Source organism: Chlamydomonas reinhardtii, chromosome 12 (assembly GCF_000002595.2).
Source record: "Chlamydomonas reinhardtii strain CC-503 cw92 mt+ chromosome 12, whole genome shotgun sequence".
NCBI lineage: Eukaryota > Viridiplantae > Chlorophyta > Chlorophyceae > Chlamydomonadales > Chlamydomonadaceae > Chlamydomonas > Chlamydomonas reinhardtii.
In genome coordinates this window covers 4,890,930-4,905,572 of record NC_057015.1, presented here as the reverse complement: position 1 = coordinate 4,905,572, position 14,643 = coordinate 4,890,930, and the positions used below count along the sequence as shown (strand labels likewise).

At 63.0% G+C, this 14,643-nt stretch overlaps 3 protein-coding genes across 3 annotated transcripts in view; 1 reads left to right on the top strand and 2 right to left on the bottom strand.

The window, feature by feature from the left end:
- Positions 1 to 5: 5 nt before the first annotated feature.
- Positions 6 to 8,002, bottom strand: CHLRE_12g525400v5 (uncharacterized protein). Its single transcript, XM_043068450.1, has 14 exons — positions 7,641 to 8,002; positions 7,473 to 7,529; positions 7,155 to 7,183; positions 6,564 to 6,884; positions 6,218 to 6,323; positions 5,848 to 6,006; positions 5,239 to 5,706; positions 4,225 to 5,079; positions 3,900 to 4,076; positions 3,528 to 3,731; positions 2,934 to 3,314; positions 2,702 to 2,764; positions 2,315 to 2,482; positions 6 to 2,059 (listed from the first exon to the last, which is right to left on the bottom strand). The coding sequence occupies exons 2-14, from the start codon at positions 7,509 to 7,511 to the stop codon at positions 2,012 to 2,014; spliced, it is 3,018 nt and encodes a 1,005-aa protein (XP_042918545.1). The 5' UTR covers positions 7,512 to 7,529; positions 7,641 to 8,002; the 3' UTR covers positions 6 to 2,011.
- Positions 8,003 to 8,432: 430 nt separating this feature from the next.
- Positions 8,433 to 12,402, bottom strand: CHLRE_12g525350v5 (uncharacterized protein). Its single transcript, XM_043068449.1, has 2 exons — positions 12,098 to 12,402; positions 8,433 to 11,963 (listed from the first exon to the last, which is right to left on the bottom strand). The coding sequence occupies exons 1-2, from the start codon at positions 12,153 to 12,155 to the stop codon at positions 9,328 to 9,330; spliced, it is 2,694 nt and encodes an 897-aa protein (XP_042918544.1). The 5' UTR covers positions 12,156 to 12,402; the 3' UTR covers positions 8,433 to 9,327.
- Positions 12,403 to 13,962: 1,560 nt separating this feature from the next.
- Positions 13,963 to 14,643, top strand: part of CHLRE_12g525300v5 (uncharacterized protein) — a 9,126-nt gene continuing 8,445 nt past the window's right edge. The window contains exon 1 of the mRNA XM_043068448.1: positions 13,963 to 14,295. Within this exon, the coding sequence (XP_042918543.1) occupies positions 14,081 to 14,295 (215 nt within the window). The 5' untranslated portion in view covers positions 13,963 to 14,080. The remainder of the gene's footprint in view (positions 14,296 to 14,643) is intronic.

Below are 14,643 nucleotides of genomic sequence, written 5' to 3'. Positions count from 1 at the left end.
TAGCATGCATACCTTCGTTACAGCCCCGACAGTACCCGAGCCGACAGGCCCCCCTCACGCTTGGCTCCGAGCCTCAGCCGTGCGCATTGCATCGCACCGCATCCTGTCCACCGTCTCATCTCCGGCTCCAATCGTGCACAGGGGTCCCGCCCCCAATATGACACCGCCTCAGCCAGCCAAATATTCGCCTAACCAGCCCAGCCAGCACGCACGAGGGAGGGACTGCAGAGCAGCACCAAGTGCTCATCAACTCGGCGCCAACCAGCCGGAGACCAGAATGCCCATCCATCGGGCGCCAAACAGACTTTAAACATGCCGTACTTGATGCACTTGATGTACCAAAAGCTGGCAACCAGACTTTAAACATGTCGTAAGCAAGCTGGCAACCAGACTTTAAACATGCCGTACTTGATGCACTTGATGTACCAAAAGCTGGCATGCAGGGAACCACGCATGTCCGTATTGGGGATGACACGGGCATGGTTCCGCCGCAGTTCAAATTCATCGGCCCGCATGCGCAGTCCGAATACATGCGGTACTTATATGCGCCACATGCTGTCATTGCAACTGCTATCAACTTTACTTGAATCCATTCACTGCAATCCTTTGTATGCGTGCACGTGCGTGTGCAGGAAGTACCGTACCCCATGCCTGGTGTAAGCATTGCTTGGCGCGCGCGTCATGAGAGCTCCTTGATGCGCTACAAACCGGCTACCAGATTGCCCAGGGTACACCCTGGTATTAATCTCCTTCAAAATGCGCTGAAACACACTACACGCTCGCCTCCGATGACACCTACCTCTCGCAAGCGACCAAGAACAGGCGCACGCACACTCCAAGTGGGCACATGCGGATATCAGATCCCCCAGCAAACAGTCATAGTCTCCACCCTGTGCATGATGACAGCCGCCAAGGGAATGCATGGATTGAAATGCTGGTAAGGTGGCAAGGGCCGTCAGCGCACATCTCCAGCTCCGTGCAGGTCTCGCATTGCAAACCTATCTCAGCAATACTCGACTAGTGCCCAAGCGACCCTAGGCGACCAACGAATGCGTGGCGAGCAGCAACCATCGGTCTGCCGGATGCAGCAAAACACCGCGACCCTTGCACGAGCCGCACTGCAAGGGTAGCAATGCACCCTCAAGTGCCGTACACTCCTCGCGTACACGCCACGCGGCCACCATGTCGACCTGTGAGAAGGACACGAATCCTACTTCAGTATCCACAGCTGCAACGCTTTATACCGACCCTTCTTCCATATCAGCCAGACTAGCTCTCAAGCGCGCTGCGCATACCGTATGCGCTGTTGCAGTCGCCATCTCCTGCGCAGCCGCCCACTTCGGAAGGCCCAACCCTAGGTTCCCAACCAGAAGGCAGGGCGGCGTCCACATGTCAACAGGCTCAAGCAAGCCAGTGCAGAACAAGCATTCCAATACCATAGAGCACCATTATTCACCGTTGGCACAAAGCATCAGCGCTATGCTACCGAACTCAGTCCTGGTGCGCACTGCGCCAGCGTCCAGGCGCTGGGCCAACCACACACGCTTTCAGGCCCCACCAGACATTGAAACGCACAAAGTACAGTACTAGTACATGTCGACCGTGTACAACAACTACGAGCATGAAACGGGTTAAAGCGGATGCTGGCAGTCGTTCGGCGCCTGCAAATTGCTGGACACCAATCTCACAGCACGCCTGCTTCCCCAGAAAATGGGGAGGGAAGGCGGCGGCAACGCTGGAAGCATGATATCGTCGTGGCCTTGCCGCAACAGCAGAGGCCAGTCATGTGGATAGGGCACTTTGGTCCCGAGTTCATCTCGGGTCCACACATGCCCGTAATGACAGCACATTACTCGTCCCGCACGCAGTGTTCGTACAGCTGCAGTACCAGACCGTGGGCACAGTCGCCTGGCTATCTCGTTTACAAAACATTTCGTGCTGAATTTGCACAACAGTCCATCCCGTGAAACATACTGTCTGATGCTGCGGTCAACCACGACCCTCTGCGCCCTCACTGCTGCACGCACTCTGACTGCAACTGCACCAGTGCCGCAATGACCTGCAGGTGTAGCAGCACAAGGCACAGGCACGTGGCACAAGGCACAAGTCAGAAGCGGCAGGGCAGCCACGACTTTCCACACCACGCCACACTACGCCAGACGCCCACACCTACTCGCGCACACTCCAGATGAGGGCCCTCCAGCCCTGGCCGCTGCACAACCGCGCCGCAACCCTGCCTCTCCCACTTGCCGCCTGCTAACGCAAACACGCACACACACGCACAGGTAGCAGAGAGCAAGACCAAGCCACTCACCCGACCCGCGTTGGGCCTGTGCGCCACCTCCTTCTGAAGGCACGCCTGCACCAGCCAGCGCAGCCCCGCCGGGCAGGTGGGTGGCAGCTCCGGGAAGGCCGAGTCGTACTGCAAGCGGCTGGTGGCGAGATCGCGCTGGCCCGCACTGGTGTTTGTGTACAGCTCCCACTGCAGTAGTAGGAGGCGGTGCGAGTGTGGAGGCGCGGGCAGGTCAGAAAGCATACAACGACACATAGGTGGTGGTAATGGTCGTGGTGGTAGGTGGCGTGACCGCAGCGTGGTGGCCTCTTCGGCGTCCCGTGCACTGAGTGAGTGACAGGAAGGGGATACCGTGTCAGTGTGTCACCCGCCGCCGCACACGCCTCTTGCTATGCGTGCAACCCTCACCAGCACGACGCCAAAAGAGAAGATGTCAGACGCGGTGCAGGCCTGGCCATGTGAGTAGACCTCCTGCAGACGAGCACATCATCACAGGTCAGGAGGCGAAACGGCATATCGAAGACAGTGCTGGCATGCCGGCGCAGACGCACATGGCTTCCATCGCTACTGCCCAGCTCTAATTGAAACGAAGAACAACACATGTCATGGGCACATATCAATTTTATCCTCTGTTGCTCACCGGCGCAATGTAAAAAGGCGACCCGCAGCGGTGGTTGGACAGGTGCGTGCGGCTGTCTGGCACAACGACCGACAGCCCGAAGTCCGCCACCTTGACCGACAGGCCGCACTGCGCGCTGGGGTCGCGCTTCAGCAGGATGTTGTTGGGCGTGAGGTCCGAGTGCACGATGCTCTTGGAGTGCAGGTGCGCCAGGGCGCGCGCGATGCCCAGCGCCAGCTCATACAGAGCAGCCAGGCGCACGCGCGGGGACCTCGGCGCGCCGCTGTTGGAGTCGGCGGCGTTGGCAGGCGTGGTGGGTGGATGCAGCAGGCCGCGCGCGGCAATGAGTGCGCGCAGCGGCCCCGCGTCACAGAACTCCTGGATGATGTACAGCCGGAAGTCCTGCGGAGGAAGATCAGGAGCCAGGGCGGACACAGGCACGCAGAGGCTTAACGCGTACGGTGTCGGAGGCAACAGGCCATGCGGCATGCCTGTTTTCAGCAGCTCCCGCTTAATGTTGGCGACCAAGCACGTTCTTGCGGCGATGCCCCCCGCTGTTGAAGCATGCGTCACAATGGGCTGCAGGGCCGCCGCCTCAAGCGCTCGCACCCTCACCATGAGGCGTGCAGCCGATTGCTGCTGCTGCAGCCGCGTCGGCTCCTGACTGCCCAGCGCCGCGGCCACGCCAGCCGCTGCTCCGCTGCTTGCGGCTGCGGATGCGTCGCCCATGGCCACCAGCGGCTGCAGGTCGACCAGGTAGGTGGCGGCCACGTTGGGGTGGTTGATGGAGGTGCACAGGGCCGCCTCGCGGAGCGCGGCCTGCGTGTCGTTGCATTCGCACAGCAGGCGTTAGTGTCAGCACGTTCCTTTTACATCAACACATCATACAGCACCCCCAGCACCAGCAGTCGCTCTGCTTGTCAGCCACCAAGCACTGCCATCGCCACCGCCACGCCGCCGCCGCCACGCCGCCACCGCCACGCGCACCTTGCGGCTCTCGTGGTTGCCGTTGAAGACCACCACCTTGACCGCACACGCCAGCCCCTGCCACTCGCCGCGGTAAACGGTCCCGTGCGCTCCGGTGCCCAGCACCCCCGTAATCTTGAGCTGCACGTCCTTCACCGATGAGTGGCGCTGTTTCATGTCCTCCAGTTCCGCGGCCAGCTGCGCGCAGACAGGAACAAGTAGGAACACGCAGCGATCATTCAGAGCAGCTTAAGGCAGCATGGTGCATGACAAAGCACAAGGGTCGGGGGGCACAGACACGCGATCAGCGACAGAGCAGCAGAGTATGGGCGCGAGAGCCACGCACCGAGTCTCGCAGCCGCACCGCTGCTTGGGCCGCCGCCGCGCTGGCGGCGGCGGGGTTTGTGCTGTGGGTGGCCGTGGTGCAGTCGCCACCGGAGGAGCTCATCAGCTGCACCTCACTGCCGCTGCTGCCCAGCGATCCCGCTGGTCCCGGAAGCGGCGCAGCAGGCGCGCCGCCGTTGGCTGCAGCGTTCCAGCCTGGTCCCGCGGCTCCGCCTGCAGGTCTGTCGGCGCCTGTGCCTTCAATCGCCGCGGACTCACCCCCGGCTGCTGGGACAAGATGTGCAGGTGCGGCGCTCGCCGCGCCGTTCTGAGGCTGCTGGCTCTGCTGCTGCCGCGCCGGGCCACCAGTGGTGTCGCCGCCACTTCCAACACCTGCCGCCGCGAGGCCGCTTGTGGAGTTGGCGTCCAGGAATTTGGTACGCTCCGTTTGCTCAGCGGGCTGCTGCTGCTGATTTTCAATCTCCGAGGCCGGCTGGCCTTTTGGTGGCTTGAGAACCCTGTCTTTGTCGCCATCGCGCCGGCCCTCGTCATCAGCTGTGGGGCCCGCTGCAACGGCACCGCCCTCCTCCTCGCCCACCTGCTGCTCCTGCTCCTGTCCGCCGCCTAGCGCCACCAGCGCCGCCGCCAGCGCGGTCTCGCCCACCATGAGCGTAATGACGGTCTCGGGCATCCGCATGACAGCTGCGTCGGCCGACGCAGCAGTTGCTGCAACCGGCGACTGCGCTCCGTTTTGCGGAGGAACACCCGCTGACAAACCGCCGGTGGTAAACCGCGTGGAGGCAGCAGTTGAGGCCGTGTTTGCGGCAGCGCCGCCGGCCGCGGGGTTGGCGATGACGCTCCCGGTCGTCGGCAACGTCTGGCGCAAGAAGAAGGCAAAAATGAAGATGCACGGCGTTGCGCTGCCATGGTGCAGGTGCCCAACGCGCTTGAAACCTGACGCGACAGCAGCCGCTACCACGAGTGCAGGCCTACGCCTCCCACGTTTTGTAGCCATGAGCCCGCACATGTAATTTACCTGTGGGTCCGCCGATTGCGGGATTCGAATCGTCTGCCACTCAGCCACCTGCTCATCGCCCAGCCCGTGAAACAGCAGCTCCGCCGCGCCACTCTCAGCCCCTGACGCCGCCGCGCCGCCAGCTCCCGCCACCACAACGCCATTGTCGGCGGCAGCAACATCGGCGACTGCGGCTGCATCGCCGCTGCTGCCGTTGCCGCGTGTGCCATTGCTGCTGCTGCCGGAGCAGCGGCCGCCTGTGCCGGCGGCGGTGTGGGTGCTGGTGTTGGCGAGTTTGCCGTCCTCGTTTCCGTTGCCGGCGCTCTCCACGTCGCCGCGCCAGGAGGTCCGGGAGGAAGCGGCGCCGCCGCCCTTGCCGCTGGCCCTCTCGCGGCGGTCACGGCGCCGCCGCCTGTACACCAATGCGCCGACGACGACTGCCGCCAGGATGAGCGCTCCGCCCACGCCCACCACCACGCCAACAATCATCTGCAGTGGCCGAAGGACAGAAACGCGCGCTGTTACAAGGCACTTGGGAATTGCATGCGATCATGCGACCGACTTTTCGGGGTCCGTCCGGGCAACACTGCACATGCCATTGCCTCAACCAGCGTGCGCTCGAAGGCTTACCTTGTCCGTCTCACTCAGTCCGCTGCTGTCGCCCGACTCGGCCGCCGCCTGGGCTGCCAATGCCGCCGCCTCCAGCTGCGCCGCCCGCTCCGACACGCACACGGCGATGGGTTTGCCAGTGATGCAGGCTGGGTCGGGGTCCGTCTCCGTCCAGTACGCCTGCGGGTGTGCAACGTGATGTAAGTACCGTACAATATGCGGGCGGCCAGCAGTGCAAGCACGTGCCTAGCAGACACGGGTGCAGTCGTAGTAGTAACTTGCAGGCGGGCGGCGACACTTGTGAGTTGCGGTGCGGGTTGTCCTCAGCCGCAGCTACACGCCCCCGTGCCCGCACACCCTGCCGTCACACCCCACGCGCCCCGGCACTCACGTGGTTGATGGCGGCCTGCACGTAGCCGCCGTACAGCACGCCCACCGTCTCCGCGCTGTTGTCCACGCCCACGTCAGCCACCACATGGACGCTCATGAACACCACCCTGCGGCCACACGGCAGCGGGCAGCGGCAGCAGAGCAGAGCAGATGGAGGCCAGGGAGGGGGAGAGCGGCATGGAGGGCATGGACATGCACACGCAGCGGCCAGCGCGCCGGACCCTCCTGGCGCGCAGCAAGGCCCCACAATTCGGGTAAGCAGGGCTGACCGCCCCAGGTAGGCGAGTAGGCACGCTCCAGGGCCCGCCCCTAGGGCCCACCCCCCTGACCATGCCCATCTTACTTACCGATTCACGCACACGGTCGCCGGCCGCAGCCCCGTGCTGCCAGTCGCCGCCGGCGCTGTGGTGGTGTTGTAGGGCTGGAAGCCGGGCGGCGCGACCGGCACCGCGGAGGCGTCCAGCGTGAAGCAGTAGCGGCCCGGGCTGTACACGATGCCGCTCTGGTTGCCGGGGTCCGAGGCGGGCCGCGGCAGCGTGCGCGAGTAGGCGGCGGCGGTGGCGACGTCCAGCCCCACGGTGCGTGAGGAGGTGGTGTCGTGGAAGACCAGTCGGCCGCCGGGGCTGTAGGAAAAGAACTGCGCGGTCTTGCCCAGGGGCATGTGGACGCTGCGGGCACGTGCAGCAGGGGCAGGGGAAGGGGAGATAGGGATGAGGAGCCGAGGCATGCAGGGGTCAGGGATTGCAGGGTTGTGTAAGGTGGCAGCGTGCAGGGCGGAGGCGTGTGTTTGGAGATTTGGGGGCGGGTTGAGTAAAGGCTGACCGGGGCGGTCGGGATGGTTGTGGGCTATGCGCCACACCGGTGCACCTCCGTGTGCCCATACCCCGGCATCCATGTGCCCTGCGCCCCTTCCGCCTGCCCCCGTGACCCATCCTCACTTGCGCAACGTGAGGTTTACCAGCGAGAGCTGTAGGCAACAGGGAAACAGACGTCACGGGGGTGTTCAATGCAACGAAATTGTGCTTGAGGAGCAGCAAGCACACAGGTGACGCACGCTGGCCCGATCGCAAGGGCCTGTGAGCCTTGGTCGTTACTCCCAACAATCCGCGTCACATCGTGGCAGGTGCTACTGTACACTGCCGCGTGCTGCAATGAGCCGCAGCTGCCAGGTCCCTGGCGCCCAGTGGACCTGGCACCCCAGCATCCCAGCGACACGCCCATGTCCCTGCTTCCCTGGTCCAGCGGCTGATACCCACCTCCACTCCAGGCAGAATGCGAAGGCGGTTGGGCAGCATGGTCAAATCAAGCACCGCCTGCGAACGGAAGGGCAGAAGGGGCCGCCAGTGGGAAAGTGGGGGTGGTTGGGTCAAACAAGCACGCGCACGGTGCGTCAACCCTAACGCGTCCGGCCCTATTTCGCGTACCTTCATTCCCAGCGCCAGAACCTCAGGCGCCGGTCTGATTTGCACGTTGCGAGACAAGCTCACAACCTTTTCATGGGGCCAATCTTGCGCTGTGACGGTCACACGCGCCGGCAGCTCGATTACATCTGTTGTTTGGTCTTTAGAATCCAAGGCAACAAGGAGCTCCGCGCCCGTGGAGACCCGCACAGTGCTTCCCAGGGCCGCTGGGCCCGCAACGACCAGCGCCAGGAAGAACCAGAAGAACATCTTGACTAAGTCAATGTCGGCAGCGCAAAAACACGGTCGCATGATCGCCTCGAAAGTTTTTCCGGCGTTTGGCGCGCTCGAAAACTGGTCTGATGTGTAACATTTGAGCTGAAATTACTGTATACAGCGCCTGTAGTGATATAATGTAATGAGAGTCAACGCACGTCGCAGGGTGCTCTCCATCCCCAGAACGCGGTCATCTCACTCCTTTCCATTTCTTTTGCACGCGGAATGACTAACGCCAAGCAGGCAGATAGTTTGCGTTTGGCACGGCAGTTTCGTGTGTTGGACATGTTCATTGAAAGGGGCGTGCGGGAGCAGAGCGGGGCACGCTGGGGAGGGCGTGGGAACCCAGGGAGGTCCTCGCCACACGTTACACGTATATTACCCGTGTACGGTAAGCAATTCCAAAGCACGTCCCAGGCACTTACGGATGCACTGCTTGGCGGCTACATGAGCTGGTTGCAGGGCTCCTATCTTAATGTCTCCAGACATTAATTGGCCATTTTGGCCGTTTCCTAGACATTCCTCCCGGGGGCTAATGTATGGATGCGGATGTTACAGAGGGGACAGTCCCAGCACCCGAAGACGCCGAGCCATCACATGCTATCAGGGCCCAACTTGACGCCACCAACCCCGACTTTGCTGCAAACCCTCCCGCGGGCAAAGTCCGTGTGACTCCGCGCACAGTGAGTCCTAGCCAAGCCTCAACCCGCCAGAGCCCCACCGCTGTGCCTCAACGCCACAAGCCTAGGCACAGGAGTGCCGGGAAACGTCTAGGCCACAGGACACACGCACAGCGCACGCACTAACCAGGGCGCAAGCGTCCAGGTACTAGAACGGTCGCCCACACGTGCATCCTTCCCACACACAGTATGTGGGGGGCGAGACTTTGTTGGCCCCAAGGTTGGCCCGGGTTTGGGGCGGGTTTTGTCCGAATTCCTATGGAGAAGCCCCCAAATCGCCATGTGCCCAGACAAAAGACGGCGGCCACCCGGCCGTTTTTGTCTGGAGCTAGACATTACCCCCAAAACAAGATACGACCCCTGGCTGGTTGTGTGCGTGACCGCATCACTCAGTAACAGCGCATCCTTGTCTCCCAGCCGCCTACTCCTGCCGCCCCTTTCACCGGTGGCCATGGCATTGCCGGCCATCACACTCACCGTCACAGACAGCAACTCGTCGGTACAGTAACTCCGGCGTTCGACCGGCCGCGCACTCCTGCCCTGCCGTTGCAAATTGTTTGCCATCTGCTGGGTTCTGAGAATCAGCTGCACTCTACGGGACTTTACCAACCTGCCTTACCACTGTCCCATCGCACACTCACCGTCACAAACACCAAGCAAAGGCTTTTGTCTTCGCCAACATTCGTCGCCAACAGCATGCGGCAGCAGTGGCAGTGCATGCATCCCCAAACGAAACCCACATACACGACCATGCCTCAAACAAGCTCCTCATCCTGCTCAGACTCCGCCTCCTCAGACTCTGCATCCGTCTCGTACTCGTACTCATACTCGTACCCCACCGCCTCCTCCATCTCATCCCCAGCCGCCTGCTCCTCGTCATGGCGGCCCTCGGCGGCCACCGCAGCTTGCTGCTGCTGTGGCAGGAACGGCGCCATGGCCTCAGCCAGCCCGCTGCACCCCAGCAGCGCCGCCACCACCCGCTCATCCCCGCGCTCCCATGCCAGCTCCAGCGACTTGCCCAGGCGCTCCACTCCGCCGCTGCCGGCACCCAACATCAGCTCCACGAACTCCGCATCCGCCAGCAGCAGCTCCAGCACTCCTGCGTGCCCCTCGCGACACGCACTCCACACCATCCACACCAGCTCGACGGCGCGGCCCGCGGCCTCGGGGTCAACTACCGCGCGCTTGGCCGTCTCACACCGCAGCAGCGCCTCCACCACTCCTTGGCCTCCCCACTTGCACGCATCACCGAGCGCCCTTACTACAGTGCGGGCGCCGCCCCCTCCTTGCGCCATGGCGGCACGAAGGAAGCCCGCATTTCCCAGCAGGCCGTTCACGACCGCGTCGTACGCGTCTCGGGGCTCCGTGCCTGGGTCGCTTGCTGCCCTGCACGCGTCGCTGAGGATACCGGTGAAGTTGCGGGACAGACCTGGTGCGGACACGGCTTCTGCTTCTGTGCTGCCTGTTGCTGTGCTGGCTGCTGCTGGCGCACCAGCGGCGTCGCCGGCGTCAGACGCCAGGTCTTTCGCCATCGCCGCCTGTAAGACGCGATCAGCCAGGAGCTGCCGCACGCCGCCAGCACAACCGGCCTCACAGGCAAAGCGGAGCGCCTGGCTCAGAGTGCCAGGCCCGTCTGCCCTCTCCAGTACCAATGCTCGGAATGCTCGGTTCGCCAGCAGGGCCGTCACCGTGCCCTCGCAACCCTGCTTGCAGGCGTCCTGCAGAGCCTCGGCGAGGAACCGGACATGCCCCCTGAAACCTGCCGCCTCAGCCACTGCCGCTGCTGCCAGCAGACCTTCTGTGAAAGCCGCATCCCTCAGTAAAAAAGCTGCCGCATCGTCCTGGCGCGGCAGCTTCTTAGTACCGGTAAGTGGAGCGCATGCGTCTCCTACTATCTGAGCGAGGTCAAGAGCCAGGCGGCCCTGCGATAGCTCCGCCGGCGCCGGCGCCGCCGGAGCCGGCAGCACGGCATCCATCAGGCGGCGGCACTGCACCAACTGCTGCACGATGCGGGCGTGCCCTCCGGCGCAGGCACCTCGCAGCGCCCACACCAGGCGTGCCACATGGTCCGGCGCCGACAGCACGGCGGCCGCGACCGCGTCACACGCCAGGAGGGCCGCCGCGGCATCGCTGTGCCCGCCGCAGCAGGCCTCGCGCAGCGCTTTCGCCACCTCCTCGGCGACATCGCGCCCCGCTTGTGCCATCTCTGCCAGCACGGCGTCCTTGGACAGCAGGATTTCTACGGCCCTGGAGCGTCCGTGCGAGCTCGCGCCGGCCAGCGCCGAGATGAGACTCCGCGGCCCTTCCGGTCTGGACAGCGCTAAGCGCACTGCCTCGTCCTGCTCCAACAACAGCGCCGCCAGCTCCGGCGCCGCGCTGCTGCTGCTGCAGGCCTTCTTAATGGCGATCACGAGCTCCTTGGCCGCCGCGGGCGCCGCCAGCACAGCCTCCATGACCGGGCCCTGTGACACAATCGCCTCGACCACGCAGGCGGGCCCGCCACGCTCGCACGCCCTGCTCAGCGCGCGCAGCAGCTCTCCGCCGACATCAGGTGCAGCCAGCGCCGCAGCCACCAGGTCGCTATGGGTGAACAGCGCGAGCAGTACCTCACGGGCCAAAAGCCTACCGCCGCTGCTTCCTTGGCCTGGGCGGCGGTGCTGCTGGTGGTGCAGCCAAGCCGCAATTTCCTCGCGCCAAGGAGCGCCTGGCATCATGGCCATGGGGGCGGTATTTCTGTCCGTTGCAGCCGCGCACGCCTGCACCAGCGTGTGGCTGCAGAGCCGCGCCCGCGCCGCCCTGTCGCCGGCGTGCCGTGCATGAACCCGCGTGGCGAGGCAGGTGGCGGCGCCAGTGACACGCTGCTCCCCAACCTCAGCCTTACTGGCGGCAAGCAGAGTAAGGGCTTCCACCGGCTCCTCTTGCTGCAATGGGAACCCTGGCACCGCCCTCAGCAGCACAGCCGGGATCGCTGACTCCGCCTGGTCCACAAAGCGCTCGTGGCTGCGGAGCTGCGCCACAATGCCGCCAGCGCCTGCCGCGCCCTGGTACTGCTGCTGCACTGCTGATCCCAGCGCGTCCAATGCACCTTCACCGCTGCCAGCCGTCACGGCCATATCCGCCAAGCCGGCAACGACAGTGCCAACGCACGCGGCTGGGGCCCCTGCACGACAGATGGCGCTCACGTGTGTTGCGAGGCCACCCAGAGCGCGGCAGGCATCGCCGTTGTGATCTGCCAGCAGCGCTTGCAGCAGAAGCGGCGGAGCAGTCAGGATGATGAGTAGTGTGGGCCGGTTCTCGCGGCAGCACCGCGACCAGTGTACAGCGGCCACGAGTCCTGCATGTGATGCTACTAATGCGTGCAGGTCGCTTGTCAACACCGGGAGCGGCGGCTCTGTGAGGAGGGGCAAAAGTCGGTGGGTGGGGTGGCGTGGGATGGAGTGGGCTGCAGCGCAAGAGGGGACACCAGGGTGCGAGGTATGGACGGGCGTGGCAGAAGGCCCAGGCAGGGTAGGTGCGGCCGCTTACCTGAATCAATGCGGGCCGCTTCTTCCGCAGTCGTCCCTTCTGGCGATGTTGCGACCATAATGTTTGTTGTCTTCGGTGCCAGCGGTGCGCGGACGACTTGTTGCTGTCAGATGTTAAGTCCATGTGTAGGCTGCATCCTTTGTGACATCGAACTAGGGAAGACAAGCTGTCTGTGCAGTTAATGCCATTGTAACTTCAGGCAAGTGTACACACATCGCACCATCGGCAGCGTCTCTGAGTTGCAGACAAATACACAGGGAGCAACTAGCTCGGTAGGTGACGTAGATTATATGCCATGTAGTAATATTAGTGATAGGGAATTTCGTGGCGAGCTGCGAGCATCGAGCGTCGAGCGACCTGCAATGGGGTCTGGTCTTCTGTCGGCCATTCTACTTGGGTAGGGGTAGCAGCTTTACCTCACAAGCGCGCTAGCGCACCGTTGAGGGATGGGCGGGCGCATTGGGGCGCCCGGACGGGTTCACCGCCGCTTCATGATATCCACCAGAGTCCTACCAGTATGAAATTCAGTAGGGTTCAGTACGCCTCAGGGTGCCCCACGTGGGGGTGCCCCTGCTTTGTTAATTTGTTTCCTGACACCCTCCCCCCCGAGCGCAGCCCACTTTTCCCTTGAGAGGGAAAGAACTTCTTGTATATCCACCAGGGTCCCACCAGACGCCACCAGCTGCCACCAGTCGTACGCACCCGGGTGCCACTCCGGCAAGTCCCTAGGGGCTGGGTGAGTCCAAGCCCCTAGACCGTCAAAATGGCATCATGTGACATATATCAAGGTCTTAGAATGGTTCCCGGGCATAAATGTGAGCGAAAGCCGAAGCTCGAAATGCTAAAGGTCGCTCTCGTCAGAACCCAATTCAGCCCAAAGCTATCTAGATTCAGATATATAGGTGAAACCAAGTTGACGGCACTACCGACCAAAAACATCCCCTACGCGAGATATGGGCTTCGGTCAATTTCGCGACTTAAGCCCCGACCAGCACGTTTTAGCCCTCTGCCGAACGCATCTGGCCATTGATTATGTAAGTTATGTACCTACAAAAGGCGGTGTCTGAGTCGTGCGGTGGGATTATCCCCGCTCTACTCCCGGAGCCCTCCAAGCGTGCGGGTTTGGCTGGGAAGCGGACGGCACCCCTCGTATGGCACCGGAACATGTGTCCCCCAGTGACTCTACCAGGCCAGTCGCGTAATGTTCCTGTGGTTTCAGGCCCCCTACAGTTTTGGGGCCCTCTGGACTCAGCCCAAACCAGGAGTGGCACCCGGGTGTCAGTACGCCCGTGAATACGCCCCTGCTTTGCTTCCTGACCCCCCTCCCCGGGCGCAGCCCATTTTTCACTTGTTGTCGCTGTCTGAAACGACCGATTATGGTTTAACAGCTGCGAGGTGTCACGTTTGGAACGTAAAGGGCGTCTTGGGGTGGGGGTCGCGGCGGCATGTCCACATCACTGCAGCTGTTTGGTTGCTGCGGCGGCGTTGGCGGCTGCCCGCCAGCGCCCAGGGCGCCGCCCGCCCGGCCCGTGGAGGGGTGGAGTAGCTGCGGCACGCTGCTGCTGACACCGCCCGGCCCCCGCCTGTGATAGCGCGCGACAGCTGCTGCTGCTGCGGCGGCTGCCCGCCAGCACCTAGGGCGCCGCCCGCCAGCACCCGCCAGGCCATGCAATTGCCCCAGCTTACGTGGCCTGTATGGTCTGCAGCCCCGGCGCCACACGCCTCAACCGCCTCAACCGCCTCCCAAGCTCCCTGGCTCCAACAGCCTCGATCGCAGTGGCCCCACCCAGTGCGAGGCACGAAGGCCCCATACGGTTTGTGTGCTCAGCTGCATGGCATAGAACTCTTACACTATGAATATCATACGTAATGACTTCATGTCCGACTTCTTTATGAACTTCCTCATGAACAGTTGGCGTCCGATACTTGACGCAAGGCTGAGGACTCGAGAGTTTTCCTTACTCGCAAATATGGCATGAAACTATGCAACATCAGATAGTTATCGCTTTCCTCCTGCTCCTGTCGATAGGGGCAAGCCAATTTGCGTTTGGTAAGCTTCAACTCGATACCGAGGTGGTGGCAGCGAGTGGCTCGGAGCTATATGGCGCCTTTATTGCACCGTGGGTGCTCACCATATACTTGGGCGCCCGTGTAAGCGTGTCAGCCTCCGACTGGGCCGCGCAAGTACAGCTGACACGGTGAGTCTTACGCCTGCACGCAAGACTGTTGTTGCCCGCTGTATGCGTGGCTGGGAGGAACGTGCGCAGGGAAGGCGCGGCGGGGTGGGTTGGGTTAGGCAGCTCGCGGGGCTTTCGCGTGTGCGCCGGCGGGGTTCCCCGGTGTACTGGACACGTGGGCGGAGGTGCGGCGGGCAAAAGAACGCAATCGGGCACGGTTAGTCACGGCATTTTTAGGTGCTTGGGGGAGTGCCGCTTTTAGGTATGGTAGGTATGTGGGGGAGGGGAGGGGAGGGGAGGGGAGGGGAGGGGAGGGGAGGGGAGGGGAGGGGAGGGGAGGGGAGGGGAGGGGAGGGGAGGGGAGGGGAG